We start from the raw sequence: 21,888 nt of genomic DNA, 5'->3' as shown, positions 1-21,888 counted from the left end.
AGGGGAAATGCTATAATAATCAATTGGCAAGTAATAAGTTTGGCTTTAGTGTCTGTCATTATGTAAAGACATGTCCCGACTTTAATCACATGACTGACATTAGGGTTCGAAAAACTGCACATAAGTGTGGTCAACATTTTTGTTCCATTTCCAAGGAGTATGTGGAATAAAATCACATATATTGAATCCTACCCATATTAAAATGTGTATTACGTTGCATACGATATTGAAACGTTGGTGAAAAAATGTCATAAATACCGTAGTTGATGGTAAATATGAACGTCACGAAATTAACACTACACGGGGATATTATTCTTCTGTTAGACTCGTTTACATAATACGATATACTTTAGATGAAAATCAAGTATTTACACCATATTTTAAAAGCGTCTGATCAATGCATGATTGGTATTACAAAAGGATTACAAACTTCTAGGGTTTACTAATGAACATTTTACAGATTCTTCTCCTGTTGTGTATTTAAAACATCCAGATACAAAAGATAGAGTACTTCCACGTGGAAAATTTCTCTGCAATTTAGATTATAATATTGAAATTAAAATAAATGTATATGTTCATGTTGCAAAACAAGAAGACATTGGACCTTTACTTTTAAAATACAATATATACGACGAAGAACGTTCACACATGAAATGTTTTCTGTTTCACACACCGCAATACGTTAAAGTAGAGAAAAATATATTGACACAATAGAAGTACTTAAAAGATGAACACGGTCGAAAACTAGCATTTTAATTCGGAACTTCAAACGTAACACTATATTATAAGCAAATATGTTTTCTGAACGTATTGATATTTTTTACTTTATTCTCGTGGCAGATATATACACTAAAATAGTCCATCACATTTTTTCAACGAATTAAACAATACTATTCGTTTATCTGAATCTGGTATTGTGTCGGTTTAAGTGAAATGCATATTCATGATAACGTCTCATAATGTTACCGAAGGTGAAAATGTTCTGTTGCTTATACTAAGACAAACAAGCTAAGAAAAGTAAAATTACAAATGCGTATTCGACCGTGTACCATTTACTCAAAGAATTAAATAAAGATTTCAAATTCATAAGATTTAATGTATCAAATATAGTATTCGTAGTCTGTGATAAACGAGTTGACTCACGTTGTCACTCACTACATTGTCTTTGCAATTAGGATTTCCCGAAAATAAAGATCTTGATTTACATAACGCGGATGTAAACAATCTTACGTTTATATTGGATATACACATAAAATTTTCGTGAGTAATGGTTTTGTACAGTCCGCAGCAAAAAACCTGCAACAAGAGCATGTAAGTTTATTGTGAAACTACGCCTAACAGCACAGGAAATCAACATAACGTCTAAGTGGAACGAATCACGTCAGGAGAAACCTCGGCGTCCTGCCCTGCACACTTATTTTGGAGCAAAAGACTTCGTAGTTTCACAATAAACTTACATGCTCATGTTGCGAGTTTTTTTTTTTTTTTTGCTGCGGACTGTACAATATATACTTTAGGTGATACAAAGCACCATTATTACGTAATGCAAGAATGTGTGGTGTGAAACATGGAAAACTACCAACAATGTAATTTCAGGATATTCATTATTTACGGTCGCAAAATTTTGTTTCAAGAATATCGAAGTACTACTGGTAGAAGAGACCATGTAAAGGGAAATTTGCCATTTCCTTATGAGATATTGAGAGTAGCACTTCATTGTGGACGCGCCTGCGTCCCACCCAAAACAATGAAACCACTTTCTTGAATGCAATAGAGCAAAAGAATGTACACAGAGTTGTATCCATTCAATGTCAACGTTCTATCATTTACTGTTCGGTATTGTAAAAGAATGAAGTTGCTTTGTACAAAAAGAACAAAGTGTCGAAAACAAAGATCTTCTTTGAACTAGTTCTACTTACGTATATAGCATTAAAGCTTTCGCGCGCAAAAATTTACAAAAAATACCAAAATTTATTTTAACGCAAGAAACATACAGTTAACTTTTCTATTTGTATGGCGTCTAGTTACTTTATTTTAGTTATGTGAGGTCATGTTTGTAATTAAATCGTTGAGTATTTATACAGTCTATTTTTATAATGTGCGGACAAGAAAACAGAGATGGCTACATTAGAGCAAACTAGCTCTCCATAGTCATATGCTAAAATTTCATAAAAAATCTAAATTTAAGGCAACATGTTTAACTAAATCAAAATAATTAAACAAACTCTAATTGATAGGAGAGTTCTGTAGGGTGTAAGTTCAACTCGAATTGGTGGTGAGTTCGGGGACATTTCATGAAAAAATGTTGACAAATGGGCAAAGAGCTGCAAAAATCATTATGAAAATAAAATGTATAAAAGTACTCAAATTAACGAATTAATAACAAACATGAACTCACATAACTAATATAAATTATTTAGATGCTATAGAAATGGAAAAAGTAATCTGTAAATTTCTTGGGCAAAGGAAAATTTTGGTGTATTTTGTCCTTCTCAAATTTTAAGCCGTTTGTGTGAACTCAAAGATGCAGTGCGAGTCTTTCGTTACTTTTCCATAGCTTATCATGCGAATACACCACTTTTGAGGCCTATTACAATTCGATACTAAAAAATTATTTTTTTTCTTTTTGCATAAAGATAAATTGTGGCGATTTTCATTTTTTTTCATATTTTAGGTTGTTTGCGCAAACTGAAGATCCAAAGTGATTTTTTTCATTATTTTTCCATTAATTAGCATGCGACTCGAAATTTTCAGCCCTGTTAGAATTCGATACTCGAAAATTTGTTTTTCGCACCACGCTAATGCTTAAGACTTTATTATAAAACCACCGTAATACATAATCTCGCTTCTCTTCAATCAGAAAAGAATAGAGCCTGCGGGCCATTTCACCATGTTGAGCCCACTTGCATTACTGGTCATAAATTTACCCCGTTGCTATTTTTTTTACTGCTACTCAAGCTTCCTTCCAGAAATTTTTGCCCGGGAACAGGATCAAAGGGGGTTGGACTGAATAGCAATTCAATTTTCTTAGCTTCGAGGGGAATGCTATCCAACTTTGGGAGGGCAGATTCCAACATTACGCCTGGAAGAAACTCTACCACCACCAAAAGCGTATTTGTTCTTTGCGAATTTGTGTTTTCTGTATCACTTTACTTCGAAAATTCTGTATCTCACACATATCATGAACTGAGTCAAGCGCTGCCAAACGGAGGAATTCGTAACTATTACAAGTGACTATATACTAGTTGCCGAGCAAGGTGTAGCTGGAAGCAGACAATACGGGAAGATAACAGGTATGCAGGAATAAATCCATTTCCCTATGTTAAGAGCTAGGAGCTCGATGCAATATGCTCAATGTTACTGCTTCCAGTAACAACGCTCGCTGCAACTGGGAATGTAAATCTCTCATTTTTTTAAATTGATTTTTTAAGAGACACATCAATACTGTTTTGCGCTAAAGAGCAAAGGATTATTTTTCACTGATGCATTACTTTAATAGTTAAAAATATCTTTAGTTTTATAAAAAAAAATCCGGTTGCACAGCCATGCAGTACAGTACCAGCCATCAGTGGTAATTTCACAACTTTCCCACACACATTGCAGTTTTCGGATTTCTTGACTGGTTTGTATCTGTTATTTCTTAGTAAAGACGTAACATAAAACTATTTATGCAGTATATTCGATATGAAGCCTTGCAGTGCGTTTTTTGTTATACCGAGTCAATGACTACCTCGAAACACCAGAAAACTTACGAGCTATTAGACAAGAATAAAATTACCTGAGATTTGACTTTGGCATGAACCCTATACGACAATCATGGTAAAGACGATCTTTCACACGACGTATTGGTGGACACTTCAGAGATGCACCTTTTCTGATATTCGACGAAGTGTCTATAATCAAAACAATGTTCAGGTTTACATGTACACGTAAACATATGGCTTCTGAGATCGCATTTACTTTTTTATTTAACACAACTTCACGTGTAGTGAGATTTAATTTCTGTTTAAACGTTTTTCAAACACAATGTAAAAAACTTTTTAACATTGCTCTCTAATATAAGGTTTTCAACTGTTGACATGCGGATTCTCGAATCTGATTTAGTATTAAATCTCTTCCATCACTCGTGAAACTATGACCTATGTGAATGTATGTATTAACAAGTGTTTGTCTAAGTCCGATTTTGTAGCAAATCTTTAGCGAATCCTCTCATATACACGATGTTTTTAGTATGTAGGTGATTGAAGTGCTTCCTCAAATCTAACATTAAATCACCTATCATATTCCTTACACGAAAGCTTTTCATCTGTATATGTTATGGACTCTATGAAGTCTATGTGGACTCTGAAACTTAACACTTCAATCTTTCAAACACTTGCTTCGTTAATTACCTCAGATTTAGTTTTTCAAATGTAGCATTAATGTACTTCCCACACACAAGAAGCTGTAATAAACAAAGTGGTGCCTACTACAATGTAACTTACCACTAGATTTCTAACCTTGTTTGATACATATGCCGTTTTTCATTTGTGTTTTAATAGATGGTTAGCTAAACTTAATTTCCGATTGTATCCCTTTCCACACAAGTCACACTTATGTAGTTTCTCGCTAGTATGCGTTAACATATGTTCTTTTAAATATTGCTTAGACTTAAACCCCTTTCTACATACTTCACAAACATGAGGTTTCTCATCTGTATGTGTTAACATATGACTTACCAAGTACGAATTAATAATAAATCCTTTACCACACTTGTCACATGTATAATTGTTTTTGCTTGTGTGTCTTAACATATGCCTGTTTAAATTTGACTTCACATTAAATCTTCTACAACACACTTGACATACATGAGGTTTCTCACCCGTGTGTGTTCTGATATGCTTTGTCAAACGAGATTTCCTATCAAACCCCTTCCCACACACATGACACATATAATGTTTCTCCATTGCATGCGTTAACAAGTGACTTTTTAATTCTGATTTAGTTCTGAATTCTTTACTACACTCTTGACACGTGAAAGGTTTTTGATTGGAGTGTGCTTTTCCGTGTATTGCCAATGCTGACTTATAACTAAATTTTTTCCCACATCTCTGACACATGTAAGGTCTTCCCCCTGTGTGAGTTATCATATGAGCTTTCAAATGACCTTTAAGACTGAATCCCTTCCCACACTCCAAACATGTATGAGGCTTCTCACCTGTATGAGTAATCATGTGCTTTCTTAAACTTGATTTTTCCCTGAATTTCATGCCACATCTCTCACACGTATAAGGTTTCTCACCTGTATGTATTAACAAGTGCCTCCTGAAACTTGATTTCGCATTAAACCCCTTGCCACATTTCTCACACATATGAGGTTTCTCGTTTCTGTGTCTCAAAACGTGTTCTTCTAAACCTGATATATAATTAAAGCTCTTCCCGCACTTCTGGCATGCATGAATTTGTTCGTTTCCGTGCGTTAACTTGTGTGCTTCCAAATTCGATTTCTGCACGAAGCTCTTTCCACAAGTCTCACACACATCATCTCTTTCATATGTGTGTGTTAACATATGGAGTCTCAAACTTGACTTATGAAAAAATCCCTTACCACAGTCCAGACACCAATGATTTTTTATACCTGTGTGTGTTAATATGTGAGTTTGTAAACTTGATTTTAGTGTAAATCCCTTTCCACACTCGGGACACGTCAGTTGTTTCTTGTTTGTATGTATTAACATATGGTTTCTTAAATTGTGTTTAATCTTGAAACCCTTTCCACACACCTCGCAAATATGTGGTTTCTCATTGGTGTGCGATTCCATGTGTTTTACTAAACCTGATTTATGACTAAATTCCTTAGCACACTCATGACACGCATAAGGCCTTTCACCCGTGTGTCTTCTCATATGGTTGTTTAATTTATATTTATAATTAAAGCCTTTTCCACATACCTGACACGTATGTGATTCCATCACAGTATGTGTTATCGCATGACGTACCAAATTTTTTCTTAGAATATATATCTTTCCACAACGTTGACATGTATGTTTTTTTTTCACTACAGGTACTAATATGTGATTTCCCAAATTTGACTTGTATTTAAATCCTTCCCCAGATTTTAGAGGCTCGTCCATATGTATTCCTATGTATCTTATCAGATGTGAAATTTCACCAATTACTTTCTCACGGCGCTCATGTGTATAGTGTTTTTCCCCTCTGTGTGGTAACATGCGTTTTGTCAACTGTGATGTTTGGGTAAATTCTTTGTGACACTCCTCGACAGCATAGCACTCCTCACCTGGCTGGAGAAATATTTTATTTCGTCCAATAAAGTTATTAATCTTTCTGGAAGAAGTATATTTCTGTAACCTGTAAAAAAATTCAAACATATCAAGGAAATGGAAATTGAAATTAACGATATTGAACAGCTAGAGAATGCAGAAGAAAGGAATCTGCTTTCTAATAGTTATTATTGCATCGTAGAAATGAACCATTTATTAGTTTTACACTTTGCAGTGCAGCGAAAAACATAACTATGAAGCTGTTACAAAAAAAATGTAAAAATATGGCATCGAGTACAATGGATCGATTTCTCTATCGAATGTATTTTCTATATTAAAATGAAAGCTAAGGCAAGCTTTTGCGCACTTCGCTTAATAGATTAGAAATCATGATTGTTCAAGCCGTAATTCTTTCTATGATTATTTTGAACATAGGTTGTTTGAAATGGTGAGAACTTTCGGGTTACCCCAACTTCGGGTCAGAATAGTTCTCAAGTAATCGGAACCTCAAATATGCAATGATTAAAATAATAAAAGAAGCAAACTACACCAGGAACGACCTATTTCCTGATACCTGAAAAATATAGAACAAACTGTAAGAGAATGAGTTATTTTCTTTTATTCAACATTCCACGAATATAACCTCAATGCTAAACAGGATGGATAATTAATAAAAGTGAATAACTGTGAATGTAAACTCTTGTTATTCTTCCACCGAGAGTAGAACCCGGTATCATACAGATCAATTGAGATGCGCAAGCAGACACAGCGGAGGACACAAGCAAGTGAATTAATGCACGAGTGCAAGAATACAAAAACACGCACTGGAAAATACTGAATGAATAATAGAAAGAACATGTTAAACTATACAATTGACAGTAGGTAATACCTTTAACCTCTAACTACATTAGACTTCAAGAACTACATTTAATGTAAAACAGAAACCGCACATTAATTATATTCTTGACTTTCTACCGGCGGTAACTGTAATACAAAACTAAGAAAACTATAGCGGAAAAAATAATACCTAAAATTTTAACAGCAATAATTCAATTCACTGGTATGAGTAGTAAATATAAAATATTTCTATCGAATACTACATATGATTAGAAATTTAAAATTACATTTACAGGTAAATATATAGTACTACATTTGTAACTGAGTGTTACAAATTAGTGACGCAAGAGTATAGATATAAACTCTACTATTTTGATGGCCTCCTCTTAAATAAGAACGCCAGAGAGACGGGGCAATGCACATCGCGGGTACCTAAGTGTCGAATACTATGATCACAATATAATTTATTTACTACTTTAATAGGAACAAACTTACAAAAGATTTAAAATGTCTTTTTTCTCTAAAAATTTACTTTTAAAAATAACTTACTGAGGTGAGTAACACAACTAATAACATACATGGTTTACAATATAAGTAGAGATCCCATTTTAAGCAATTGAATATGCCAAATCGTCTCTGAAATATGATAGAAATACTGGTAAAGTTTTAACCCTACTTAATTTTTTGTAATTGGAAGAACTTGTTGAAATTATAATTACCAAAAATTGTTGCTGTAATTTTAATGAAAGAAAGTATTTCAATCATCAACTTTAAAATCCTAAATACGTTATGTTAAGTAGAGAAATTTCTAACCATGCTTCTCATACGTCCGGGATGTTTTAAAGCATCAAATTACTGTAAAGGACATTATGATCTTTATCTCTGTTGAAATCATCCATTTGATTCGAGGTATACATAAATATATTGATCATAATTCTAGTTGAAATACATGTTTTCGCTTAAACTATAGATTTGAAATTCGTAATAATCTGACCTAGTGCCATTTGCAAAAATAAATAAATAAATAAATAAATAAAAATAAATAAATAAAAAAAAATAAATTGTATGTTGACTTAGCGATCAAGACTTAGCGATTGACTCACCATCAGCGATACAGACCAAAAATTTTTAAACATACGATTCCAGCATAAAATTCCCGGTGGTATTGCACAGTATATTAGTTTTGTAGGTCTTGGCATCACATTTAATTTGAGCTGTTAATATTTACTAGTTTAAAAATTACAAGGGTGAATAGAGGTAAAGTCTACCCTATATATATATATATATATATATATATATATATATATATATATATATATATATTAGGCAAGTCCTTATTTCCTTATATTCCGTCCTTTATTTAGCCTCAACCCCTAACCTGGTTCCATGACAGACCAAAGTGATCCATGGGGGCGCGGTGGCTCAGTGGTAGAGCGTTCACCTCCGGCGCTTGGGGTCCCTGATTCGATCCCAGCTCGCGCCGTGTGGACTTTGTGGTGGACAAACACCGTGCTTGTGGGTTTTCTCGGGGTTGTCCCGTTTCCTCCCACTTTCTTCATTCCACCATTTCATTCATTTCTCATTATCACCGTCTCCTTTAGCCTAACCGGCATAACCGTGGGACGTTAAACTTAAAGATTTCATTTCATTTTCAAAGTGATCCATGGAAGAAACTAGCTCAATTAAATATCAAATGGTGCCCCAAGCGACCTTCGAGTTTTGGATGACTTGCCGGAATGACATCCTGGATAGGGGTAGAACGGAATCTACTACTGCATAATATAATGGTGGCAATCTGTAAGTCCAGCATCTTCAATAGAGATCGAAAATTTTTAAGTATATGATTTTGACATGTCACTTTGGGGTATAAGCTCACGACAAATATATATTTGACGATATTTCTATTTTATCTCTAATCATTAAGTAGTTACTACCTTTATAATATATGTTTATCAACCGACAATTGGCTTTCTAAAATTATAAGATATCTTTCCCTCATATTGCATTCTCTAAATGTATTCAAAAATTTAGGCCCCTTAGGACACCATTTAATATATTCAGCTGAACTAATTTTTCTATATTGTTACTTTGGTCTTATCTGGAACCATTTTAGAGGGTCTCAAAAAACACTGGGAAGTCGAAAAATAAGAAGTAACTCTAATATATAATGATCGTAGTTTTGTGACGCAGAAAAACTAGCGAAATAGTACTTTGCATACATATTAAAGCCAGAAGCGAGAAAATTGAGATGTGGCATTCGGAGTGAAATTTTTTTAATACGAAATTCAACAAGAACAAAAAATATTCGGACGATGAAAACAAAAGCCGAGGTAAGAGTAAAAGAACCCGCGTACAGACCACTGTGCCAAAAGCGTATCTTGCAGAATTGAAATTTAATATAGGTGTCAAATTTCCTAAAAACTTAAATATGTATCAAATCATCTACGAGCTTCCTACAGGAATTTATCCTGGGGCATTGCTACGTTAACTCACTCTCTCAAATTTACGTAAGGGATTCTAATTGTAAACAAAATTTGGAAACATTAACCCACGCTTTTAAATATGAGAAGATGTCGACAAAGAATAATGTAACCTAGGGCAATGTATTAAACAGTCCTTAAATTTCGGGATCGTTCTCCTCTCAAAAAATCCGTACTGGTGTTTAAATCTATCCAAATGTGTAACAGGTCCCTGATCCCGTATAACTTAGCTGTGGAACTTGTGGCGCGCTCAATTTACAAGAGAATCAAGCCCATTTTTCTTCATTTTTACATCTCATTTTAATATCTTTATCACAAGCTCCTTTCAGAGGTTAAGACCTTCTTGATCGGATAATGTAAATAACTCTTATAAGTAAAAAAATCAGTGTAAACTTTTCAATATAAATTTTTCCATATAATTAAAAATTTCGTACAAACTTTTTCTCAACCTTTGGTAATGTGACTAGATTCCCTCACGGTCCAAACGTCACATACGCTTTGGCCCGCAGAGCGAGAGCATTGTTATGGTGTTATGTAAGGGCACAAGTTTAAAGCAGATTGCTGGATCTATGCATGTATAGATACACGTTTGTTCCTAAGTATCCATTCTTTAAGGTAACCAAGAAAATTCTCTCGCTTCTTTGGAGGCCTGTATTCAATCGGCCCTCAGAAAGTAAGTTGATGCGAACGGAGATAAGACGGAGGTCAGTTCTTCGTGTGGGTATATCTAACATGCTACCTGGTTGTGGCAATTCTGTTACACTGTGAACTTGCGTAAGGACAGAGTGAAAACGGGGCCTCCACAGCGTGTCATAAGAGCGTGTATGCTGTATGAGTTCAAACTGAAGTCAAACGCCGCTACAGCGGGGCGGAAGGTACGTCAGGCCTTTGATGAGGTTGTGACTACGTGGACAGTGCACCGGTGGTTTAACAAGTTTAAGGACGGTGACGAAACACGCAAAAACGCAACACTTACCGGAAGAACAACACATGTACAAAATGATCTTCAGGCAGCAATTGAGGCAAAGAGTGGCCAGACAAGTGAGGAAACTGGACTACAATTGAGCGTGATTGAAGAAACCATTCGGCAGCACCTCCAACAACTTGGGAAGCACGACAAGTTGGGGTCCACATGATTTGACTCCCGGCCCAAAGGCTACGCGAGCAGCCACCTGTTTTTTTTTTGCTGTCTCGTCTCAGGAAGGAGCCATTTCTGGACAGGATGTTGACATGTGATGAGAAGTGGGTCCTGTACGAAGTTTCATGGCGTCGTCATCATTGGTTAAAATCCCATGAGCCAATTCCAAAACAGCTGAAACTAGTAATGCAGCAGAAAGTCCTCCTGTGTGTTTGGTGGACGGCTCGCGATATCGTGCATCGGGAATTGCTACCGGCTGGTAAGAGCAGAACATCAATGCGAATATGTGTACTGTTAGCAGTTTCAAGAAAAACTCAAAACACTGGAGCCACCACTTCTCAATCGCTAAGGGGTTCTCCCGTTACGGGGCAACACTAAGCCCCTCGTGGTTAGAATGACCCGAGACATCATTCTACGCCTTGAATGGGAAACACTATTGCATCCGCATCCTTCCCGGACATTGCACCGTCCTATTATCACCTGTTCCATTTCTTGAACAATCATCTTAGAGGACGCGAGTTTAAATCTTGTAGAGGTGCAAAATGTACTTGATAACATCTTCGCTCACGGTATAGCAAGTGCTCATGGCTTTCCAGAACGTTGGGAGAAGGTCGTTGGTGCTGATGGGCACTATTTTTGAACTTCCTGGTAGGTCTTAGTGACATATCGATTTTTGAAGGTGGTGGGTGAAAAAACGACAGAACTTTCATTGTTACCTTTATAATTTTGTGCCGTGATTATACATCTTTCATTTGGGAAGGGTGTATCTAACATTAATTACAACAAACGAACACAATTAGACATCGAATGTTTGTGAAAAGTGCATAAAGTAATAATGAATAATTAAAGTAAAAACCATTAGGAACACGATCAATCCTTTCGAATCACTCAGATGAAGTTAGTTTTCCGTTTAATATCAGAATGTATACGTAACAAAGACACATTCATGGATAAAATCTACAGCTATACTAGGTTTGCGATCTGTTCGTCTTATATCAGTAACTTTTATGTCAACTTCTGATTACATTCGTTTATGGTGCGTCGGAGTAAACTCTGACGTGAGATTAACTTTTTATTAAGTCGAAGCATCTTAGTAGACTTCGGGACATTCTTTAATCAATTCGACCATCCTCGTTCGCCTAAAATCTACATGTCAGTATACCGCAGTACATGTCAATAGCACATTTATTGGTTTTTCGCCTGACATTTTACTAACAATTGAAGAGCCCTCTGCAATAATAAGGCAAGTCGCGTTACCTCGATTCCTCGTAAAACATAGATAAGATTGCATGTGGACTTACTTTCCTTCTCCGTTGCCTCTAATGCGTATACGAGACAAACATAATCCATCTGCTTTTTGCACGTTGCAGTTTAAACTTATATGCTTTCTAACTCAAAACCTCCATTTTTCACCTACCTTGTTATTGCAGAGGGCCGAATGCTGACGCAGTCATCATTAAATATGCAGCAAAACATCCTAAATCGAAGGATTAATTTTCTCTTATTTATCCAACCACTTGTGTAAATATTACTCTAATATATAGTAAACGAGTGCTAAATAATTACATGCACCAAACTTCAGAAGAGATATATACATTAAGACGTACCTGAGTTCCTCAGTATTGCTACAAATTTCTCGACAATCACTTCCTTTAACGTTCTCTTTAATGTTATCCCCAATAATTCCAGAAGTGTGATTCCTTGGTTCTGATATTGCATCATCCTCTTCACCTTTTAATGGGACTGCAGAATTAGGGACCAAAGTTTCTCCTAACATGGACAGTTTAATGTCATTATCCGTCCCATTTTTTACTCCTTCCTTATTTTCGAAATATGATAAGGAATATGTTGAATGAGGATCCTTAATTTCTAGTTCATTCGGGTTGCTGTTATATAGTTTATAACTACAGTCTTCAATACGACGATTTTCTGTTGCCATTTAAACTTTAACAGAAGCAATATTGAAACAGTTGAAAGCTATTTAGTTATCTCACGAGCAGCTGTAAGTTAGGGACTTCAGATCTTCACTACTCAGTGTTTGAGAGATATGGAAAATTCTGAAACCATTAGATATTATAATAAAGTACTACAAAACATTATACTTGATGAAGTAAGATGAAACATTTCGATTCAAAATAATCTTTATTTCTTTGAATATTAGTGATCCTATAGTGCAGGTGCCAATAAGAACACAATATTCACGTCATTGAGACATATGAACGAGGCTGAAAGGAAGTGTGACTGTTTGTAAAAATTATACTAACTTGGATCATTATAACAAAAATGTAGTCATTTTACGTTTTTAATTTGCTTCCTTTAAAAAATAACGTATGGCAGAATTTTCAAATTCAGTCACAGAGGTTATTTTATAATAAACTGTAACAAGAATAGAACTGGACGAATGTGGATTAGTAAAGTAATTTAGGATCTTTTAAAATAAATGGTACAATTAATTAAAACATGCTCTTATTTTCTACGACTGTAGGTATAATTAACTACGCAATGTCCAATAGCGTACGCTTGACATAAATATTTTTCACGTTCTCTTACACTTTTGAATTGCGTAGCACTTTGCACAATTTACAATCCTCGATCCGCCACTGAATGCCTTCTATATCTGCTCCTTAAACATCATTAAGCACGCAATGATAGTCTGTAATGAAAAATAAATAAGTTAATTTAAAAAGCCTTCCGCCTTTTGTATAGAATCATACAATTAACTGCTGGTCACATTAACACTAGAGTTTAATAAAATTAGAAGCTATTGTAACCCTCCGTCACAAAAAAAAAAAAAAAAACGCGTGCTTTACTGCGTCATTCGTCACATTGCTCTAACAAGGTTTATTCGCGAAGTGTTCCCCTCGGCATTCGTGTAAAAAATATTCATATAAAAGTTCTCCGCCGCCCAATGTGTACCGTACTAATTCTAATGGCCCATACCGGTAACTTGCATATTTATGCGACTTCATAAATACTACTATAACACTCGGACATAAAATTGTTTATAGTTTCTTTAGATGGAACTGAAGATGAATGTGGGCATACGCCAAACAAATTGGATTACGTACTGCTTCTCTGACACGTTACCCACCCCGGGCGCCGCTTTGTATCCACCATATTGGATTCAATTTTCTGGTTTTGAAACAGGAATAAGTACAAGTGATACATCAAATTCATGTGCAATTTTCTCGGAAATTCATTGGTGTAGTGCGTTTTACCGTAGCTTGTACCATTTGCAAGGTATTACACGTTAAATGTCAGGCATTTCACGAATATTGCAGCGAGAAAGTTATGCAGGGTCCCGCACGTATATGTAATTTTTTACGTGATTTATCGTTCACGAAATATTTTCTAACCGTACATACCTACAGACACATATACGTAAATACGGAAATTGTAGGTCCACACCCAAATCTGCTCGTATCTGGATTTACATTAATCATTTTGACCGTAACACAATATTACCTTGTTATAGTATAACATGGAACTAATAACAATCACTCACAGAAATGTAATAAGAGTATGACACCAATGTTGTAAAGAGTGTGTTTATACCTACAGTATTTTTCCAGTTAGAAATTGTTTTGATTTGTGAATATCAAAAGCGTAAGCGTAACTGATATTACTCTGCAATGTTTAATCGCGAAGTGCTTGGAGAGATTTAATATGCAATACCTTTCAAACGATACAAGATACAGTAAAATTCACTACACCAGTGTACGCCCGAGAAAATTGTGCACCAATTTGATGCATCACTTCCACGTAATTCCATTAGAAAATCCGAAAGTTGAATCCAATATGGCGGTCGGATTGGGTAACATGTGTCAGAGAAGCAACACTTGAAAAAAATTTCTTTGCATATGCCCATGTTCATGTCCAGTTCCATCTACAAACTAAAAACATTTGTGTTTGAGCATTATAGTAGTGTATGATTTAATTCCGGTTATATGAAGGCCCACAAATATGCAAATTACAGATATGGGGCGCTAAAATTAGTACAATATACATAGGGCCGCGGAGAATTTTTCCTCTGAATCAATTTTACACGAATCCCGAAGGGACACTTCGCGAATGTATATTGTAAGTTTATGTTTATAACGTCATAAAAAGGCAGATTCAATGCTAATAAAAAATATTTTCATTTCTCTTTCTGTTGGTGTAACAAGACCTAAGTAGTGTGACATATTAGATTCTTGTGTGAATGTGGTGAGTTGCACAAGGTTTTCCGATTTGTAAGCAAAACAATTCATCTACGCATGATACAAACAAAGTTTATTTGGAAGTGCACCGACCTGACACTAATTTAGATTAGTTTTGCAATCAGTCTTACAGAAAGAATAATAGCAGCTATTGATCTACGAGTGTCTATATTAGTAATCTTTTTCTGCTAAGTGTTGGACAATGAAAGCATATTACAGAAAAATGTTTATATTCGTGGCGTTTTCAAATTACAGGAATTTTGAGTTATCAGCGATCTCATACAAAAACACTACATGAATACAAATGTAGTGAAAAATGCTCAATTCCGATTTTTATAAAGTTAGATTCTGTAGTGGTTTCTCTCTTTGAGATTTACCCATTTACATCATACCTTGTGCAACCAATAAATTCGGGACGTGGACATACATGTTATCATAAATTTTCCTGTTCTGCATTGCTTGAATGTAGAACAGAAGCATTACTTTCTTTGCATGCATGATCGAGGATACACCGCGTAATAATCTAAAAAAACGAAGACCAGTAACTTTGAATAGCGATAGTGGTAATTATTAAGTTTGTTAATTTATTGAAACTACTAACTTCTTACGTACAATCACATACACATCGTTACTTTACAAAATGTCAAACACTATTCTATTTATCGGAATCCCTTGTCTTAAAAGCTGTAACTTCTTAACATAAATGCTACCAAACTTATTGTTTGTTACAGTATCACAACAGTAAATTAACAACTTTCCTCTTCTTCTGACTATCATATTAATGGCACTACACAATAGGTCATTACAGGCCAATCAACCACTGTCACTCAATTCACCTAACAACATTTTTCCTTCTTTTTCTCATTTTAAAATTCTTGAGTTTATATAACTTCTTCCAAACATGAGTAATACGTCCTATATATTTTAAGACTAAAATAATTATGTCAATACTTATAAGCAGAAAAATGAAACTTCCCCAGGAGAAGTGGAAATTTTCTTCTCGATGCTTCTTCTTCAAACTCTGTTTCGGATGCCTTTTCTTCACACGGTGATCTTTCTTCCCCTTGTATATCACTGGCTCAGTTTGGACATCCTGTGGTAAAAGCTCATCCACTGTAACAATCAATGTAGATTCCGTATCCTGGATAGCATCATTTTCTTGTGTGGATATTTCCGTTAATTGATTACTAGTTGTGGTCAAAATAGAGTTGATAGATGCTCGCATTATTTGTGGTTCTTCCCCACTATTTCTGGACAATACACATGGTTGCTTTTCAGATGTTGTTGGTAAATCCTTCTGCTGATTATCACATACAGAAGTTGGTTTGTTTACCCAGGTCTGTTCTTTGGCAAGAAACTGACAGACATACGCGAAGTGCCCTTGAATATTATAGCTTAAACACATTTTATTTGCTGCTGAGCAAATATCATCTCCATGACTGAGTAAGCAATATTTACATCGCTTTGCCGAGATGTAGGACTTTTGATAACATTGAAAACATTCATAAATTTGTGCTTTTTGCGGAAAAACAATTCTTTTGAGGTAACACACATATCTCACTAAGTAATGAATATCCCGCTTTTCAAGTTCAGACTTAAACCAAGATAAGTTTCCAATAGGTGCTTGACGTGATGAATTTCCTACTTCTGCCGAGTCCTGAAATTTGTCATCCATCGTAGCTTTTCACTGTGGGTTTTCAGTACCTCGTCGCCAGTTGTAATAATCTAAAAAAACGAAGACCAGTAACTTTGAATAGCGATAGTGGTAATTATTAATTTGTTCATTTATTGGAACTACTAACTTCTTACGTACAATCACATACACATTGTTACTTTACAAAATCTCAAACACTATTCTATTTATCGGAATCCCTTATCTTAAAAGCTGTAACTTCTTAACATAAATGCTACCAAACTTATTGTTTGTTACAGTATCACAACAGTAAATTAACAACTTTCCTCTTCTTCTGACTATCATATTAATGGCACTACACAATATGTCATTACAGACCAATCAACCACTGTCACTCAATTCACCTAACAACACACCGGACTTCAAACATTACTAATAACAAATGATTATATATTCATGCGCCGCTGAAGCGATGTTCTTACACACATTACAAAACGTCTCATTATATCGTTGTCCTGTATGCACAAAAAAGTATAGTTTGAAGCATTTAGTACGCTGCTTCACCATTTTACAGACAGGTTCTACTTTATGGTATGGTGCCTTCAGGTGATTGTTCAAACAGGTCTCCCCATAAAATCGATAACTACAGTCACTGCAAAACATCAATGTTTGACTCTTGTCGCATAGAGGTCTTGGTAAGCATTAATTACAAGTCGCAGGGCATTTTTTTTTATATATGTCATTCATTATACGTTTTATGGCACGCCTCGCAGTAGAAGCTGCACGCGACGCAAGCCTCAAAAGACTGAATGCCAAAATGTCTAGCAAAACAAATCAGGTTAATGACAGTGTGATTTTCATCATTTGTTCTCTCGTACATGATGTTTTGTCCGGAGAAGGTGGCGTAAACGGCAATGTTGTATTACTTGAGGTGAGTTTGGAACTGACGAATTTTATTAACTAGCACCATGGTCTAAATTTTATTCCTACCTCAGTACATAAATCGTCTACTTCTTTGTTCATGATACATTTCCTCTGATTTTGATATTGCTTATAACCTTTGACATCTACAATCTTGTCTTTTTTCGAATCCAATAGCAATTACAAGGGTGTATGCACGGCACCTTATGTCTTAGTTCTTTACACGTACAACCCCTCGCTTGCTTTGCAACAGTTCTTCATGTTCTAGTACTTCTTGTGCTAAATGATCTCCATATCCGCATCCTCATGAAATACGCACTGGATGAAAATGAACGGTAAATGGTTCGTGAAGCAAAAACGAATCATTGCTTTGAAGTACTCTTTCGAACGAGGCTCAAATCGTCCTTATTATCAGGTTACAAGCCAGACGGAAACTCGCCGAAAAGATTTTTTTCATATTGCGTTATCACAGATAATCCAATCATAGCATCACTGACATTCTCGAACATTGCATCCAGCATTCCTTGGAAACTATTATGTACCCAGTTGACGATATTGGTTCCAAATGGTGGTGGATTGAGTATACGACCCTCAATGTTAAAATATCCGTAATGACGACCCACTACATTCAGAACAGTAAAACCCGATCAGGACAAGGTAAGTAAAAGGAAAAAAACGAACGGGAATAATTACGATAAAAATGTAACGAAAAAAGAAATTTAAGTATTGATTTTTTTGTACATTGTACAAAGAGAGAAAATAGAATTCCCGAATTAACATGCTGACCTAGACATAAACATGAAATCATAACTGTTGGTTTAAGATCTTAAATATTTACTCTTGTCATATCGAAAATCAAGCCCGAGACCATATTTATCAAAAGCGATACTTATTACATCAACGATGAAATTTACTTCTAACTGACCTAAGATTTTATTCGGAAATCTAAGTGATATAAAGAGAATGCACAAATAAAATTGTTTTCTTATCTAAAGCATGTGCTGAAATATGATATATGGCATAAAATAATTGTAGTACGAGAGCAATCCCAGAAAAAAGGTTTCCTATTTTTGGGACGTAGAGAAACTTTTAATATGGCTATTGGCAACACTGTTGTGGGTGGTGCCTTCTTTGCTACCACATAAGCACGCATGCGCTTCTCTCGGATGCTCAGTCTTGGCTTGGCAGCCATTTGAAATGGAGCTTCCGATGAACGTTACCGCCAAGTGCAAAGTTCGCGCAGTTATTCGATTTTTGAACGCAAAAGGTGTTAAACCGGTTGACATTCATCGCCAATTGACGGAAGTGTATAGACAGTTGTGCATGGATGTTAAAAACGTTCGCAAGTCGTGTAGAGAGTTTACAGCCGGTCGTAGTGAAATTCACAACGAGGAAAGAAGCGGGAGGCCATCAAAATTTTGATTGGAACGTCATCACACACACACCATACAGTCCGGACTTGGCACCCAGCAATTACCACCTATTCCCTAAGTTGAAGGAACATTTGTCTGGACGGCGGTTCTGCTCCGATGATGAGGTGAAAGAAAAGGGCATGGCGGCAAGCTGGTATGACATGGGCATTGTAAAACTGCCACAGCGTCTACAAAAATGCATCGACCGAAATGGCGCTTATGTAGAAAAATAAAGCTTTTTTCAACCTTTAAACTGATGTAGCAATTATAGAAAATAAACGGGTCTTTGTATATCTAAAAATATAGGAACTTTTTTTGGGATTGCCCTCGTATTTAGCATTTTTTCTTTACTCTCACATAGGACTTTCAAAGTTATGTTGTACTATACAAAGTGAAGTGTTAGCAAACTTTGCTGTGAACATCTAACATTGATTTGCAAGTGTTCCCCTCATGTGTAATTTTCAAGAAAAGCAATTTAAATCTCATGAACCGTTCTCAAAAATTAAACATTTGTAAGTCTAAAAATTAGTATTTTATATTAACCACGTTAGTGGAAATTCTTAATAAATTCTCACGCACAATTTTCGAGAACAAAACGTTATAATTCTCATGCGTAGGTTTCGATAAACGTTGTTCAAAGAAAAACGATTTTCTTATCCGTGAAGTTTTATAAACTCAAAATTAATTTAAACACTGATGAAGATGAAGGTACAACACTTGACAAAGGAAAAAACTCATGCTTTGTTTCCGCGAAATCAAAAATTTTCTAAACTCAAAATTAATGCAGTTCAAGCATAACATAACTGATGAACATGAAACTGATATTGAATTGAACGAAATTCACATGGTAATTTCTGAGGAAAAAAACTAAAATTTGTAAACTTGTCTTAGGATAAAAATCTCAAAATCCAATATTCCGACAGAATCACATGTATTCTACGTTTTAATAAAAGTATCATGAAAATAAAAATGTTCCGTTGAATTTTACACGATAACTCGATAAGTTCAATTTTAAAATTCACGCTGTTAAAAGAAGGAATAGTCGCTGGTAGAATTTGAAAATTTGATTTTTAAGTTAGTCATTGAACAATAAGAAACGAGTAGATTAATGAATGATGTAATTGTGAACCAATCAGAACAAAACTTACAACTATTACACAATACTGAGAAATGTTCAATGTAAAAGTATGACATCATTTTACTCATTAATCATGACCCTAAACGACATATAACAAGCAATTTGATTGACTAAGAGCTGTCATGACGTCACTCGTCAATATGACAAAGCATTAAATCACAGATTCATGATCTGATTATATCTAGTTAGGAAAAATAATTTTTTCCAAAGTTATTGACACATCAATATTTACTGCGACACCATTTCATTGAGCCAATATATATTTTTTTACACATAACTAACTGCAACATTCCTTGTAAAACGTCTATCAATTTTGACCAAGACATCATAGCAAATCCTTTTTTTTTTTTTTTTTTATAAGCATGTCACTATTTGCATATCTAACTTTGGTAAGCTGAGAATAACATTCAGACATCACAAGTAATGAAGTAATGGTCATAAGTCGCTTCACAAGAATGTCATAAATTGCAAAATAATGCTAAAAATGTGAATCTTTAGTTTTATGATGACAAAAATTATGAGGTATGACATAAACGTGTAGTAAACATATGCAATACGATATAGCTAACGCTAACACTTGGTTCCTTTAACAGAAAAGACGCTGACATTTGTTTAGAAGTTAACACAGAAAGAAATCTTTTAAATGTTTTCAACATTTTTATTTTAGTCCACGAACGGAAATAATATGAACTGTTGTGATTATTTAAGAGGTAATAACCCGGTCCTTGAATCCCCTCTCGTCGCCTATTTTACCCTTCTCTAATAATGAATGTCTTGTTTTCATAGACGTTCTGGTCCTACACATACATGGACCAAGACTCACCCAAACTGAACGTTGTCCTTTTCATCTCGAAGTTAGTTACCCCTAAAAAAATTTTCGATTTTTAATTTTATACCCTGGTTCTGTCAAATATTGACCTTGAATTTTGACCCCCGGGTTAGTGGTACACCTGAAAATTTAGAGGGTTCGTTCACGTACTTCTGTCCTATGAATAACAAAATTGAGAGGGTCTACACCCATCCATATAACGTAATAGGAGGGTCACTATGAAAGTTTTGAGATGTGAAATAACTTACATACTTAAAATCAATTTAACACTTACATTTTCTCAAAGTATTTACCATTACACTGTACACACTTTTGCATCCTCGAAAACCACTTTTGGAAGCAGTGTTGCCAGTCTTTTTCTTCAAGTGTTGAAAGTTCATTCTCGTAAGCCAATACAGCTTCTTCAGGGCTGCAAAATCTCTTCCCACGTATGCGATCTTTGATCCTGGGGAACATAAAAAAACACGGGGCCAGGTCAGGGCTATACGGCGGATGAGTCATAAGTTTGACCTAAGTAGATCCTAAAATCTGAATTGTGATATTGGCCGTGTGTGCGAACGCGTTGTCATGATGAAGCAGGATCCCACGCAATCCAGTTCTTGGACGCCGTTCCCGAAGCTTCTGGAACACTTTTGTTAGGCAAACACTGGTGTACCACTCAGCAATAACAGTTCTTTGTTCTTCAAGTGCAACAGTTGCAACATAGCCAGATTTGGAGAAGAAAGTTGCGCCCATCTTCTTACCCACGCTTCGCGCTCGCTTCACTTTCGTGGGTGGATTTTGTCTCGAAAGATCCAAGTTGTAGACTGGCGTTTATTTTCAGGGTCAAATTGATAGATCCAAGTAGCATCGCCAGTAACAATGTCAGAGACGCGTCGAGAATTACCTCCATCAAATCTTGCAGGCATTTCTTCACACCATTCCACGAGCATGCGGTTCTGCCGTTAAGTCAAAGTGTGAGGCACCCAACAAGATGAAATCTTCCTGAGCCGAAGATGATCATGAAGAATTTTTGTTACTGCTGGCAATCCAATGTTCACT

The 21,888-nt window shown here is 35.4% G+C and overlaps 1 protein-coding gene across 4 annotated transcripts in view; it reads right to left on the bottom strand.

The window, feature by feature from the left end:
- Positions 1–2,611: 2,611 nt before the first annotated feature.
- The window catches only part of LOC145663040 (uncharacterized), a 328,849-nt gene continuing 309,572 nt past the window's right edge, over positions 2,612–21,888 (bottom strand). For 3 of the 4 annotated variants that reach the window (XM_081729189.1, XM_081729188.1, XM_081729187.1), the window contains 2 exons: positions 12,323–13,368; positions 2,612–6,348 (listed from right to left, as the gene is read on the bottom strand). In XM_081729189.1, coding sequence (XP_081585315.1) covers positions 4,524–6,348; positions 12,323–12,654 — 2,157 coding nt within the window. In that variant the 5' untranslated portion in view covers positions 12,655–13,368 and the 3' untranslated portion in view covers positions 2,612–4,523. Of the gene's footprint in view, positions 6,349–12,322; positions 13,369–21,888 lie in introns of those variants that run through there. The other variant, XM_081729191.1, reaches the window with a different exon arrangement.

Source organism: Thermobia domestica, chromosome 10, assembly GCF_964235325.1.
Source record: "Thermobia domestica chromosome 10, izTheDome1.hap1.1, whole genome shotgun sequence".
NCBI lineage: Eukaryota > Metazoa > Arthropoda > Insecta > Zygentoma > Lepismatidae > Thermobia > Thermobia domestica.
Note: the sequence above shows the minus strand (reverse complement) of the source record. Positions and strands in the feature narration are given on the sequence as shown.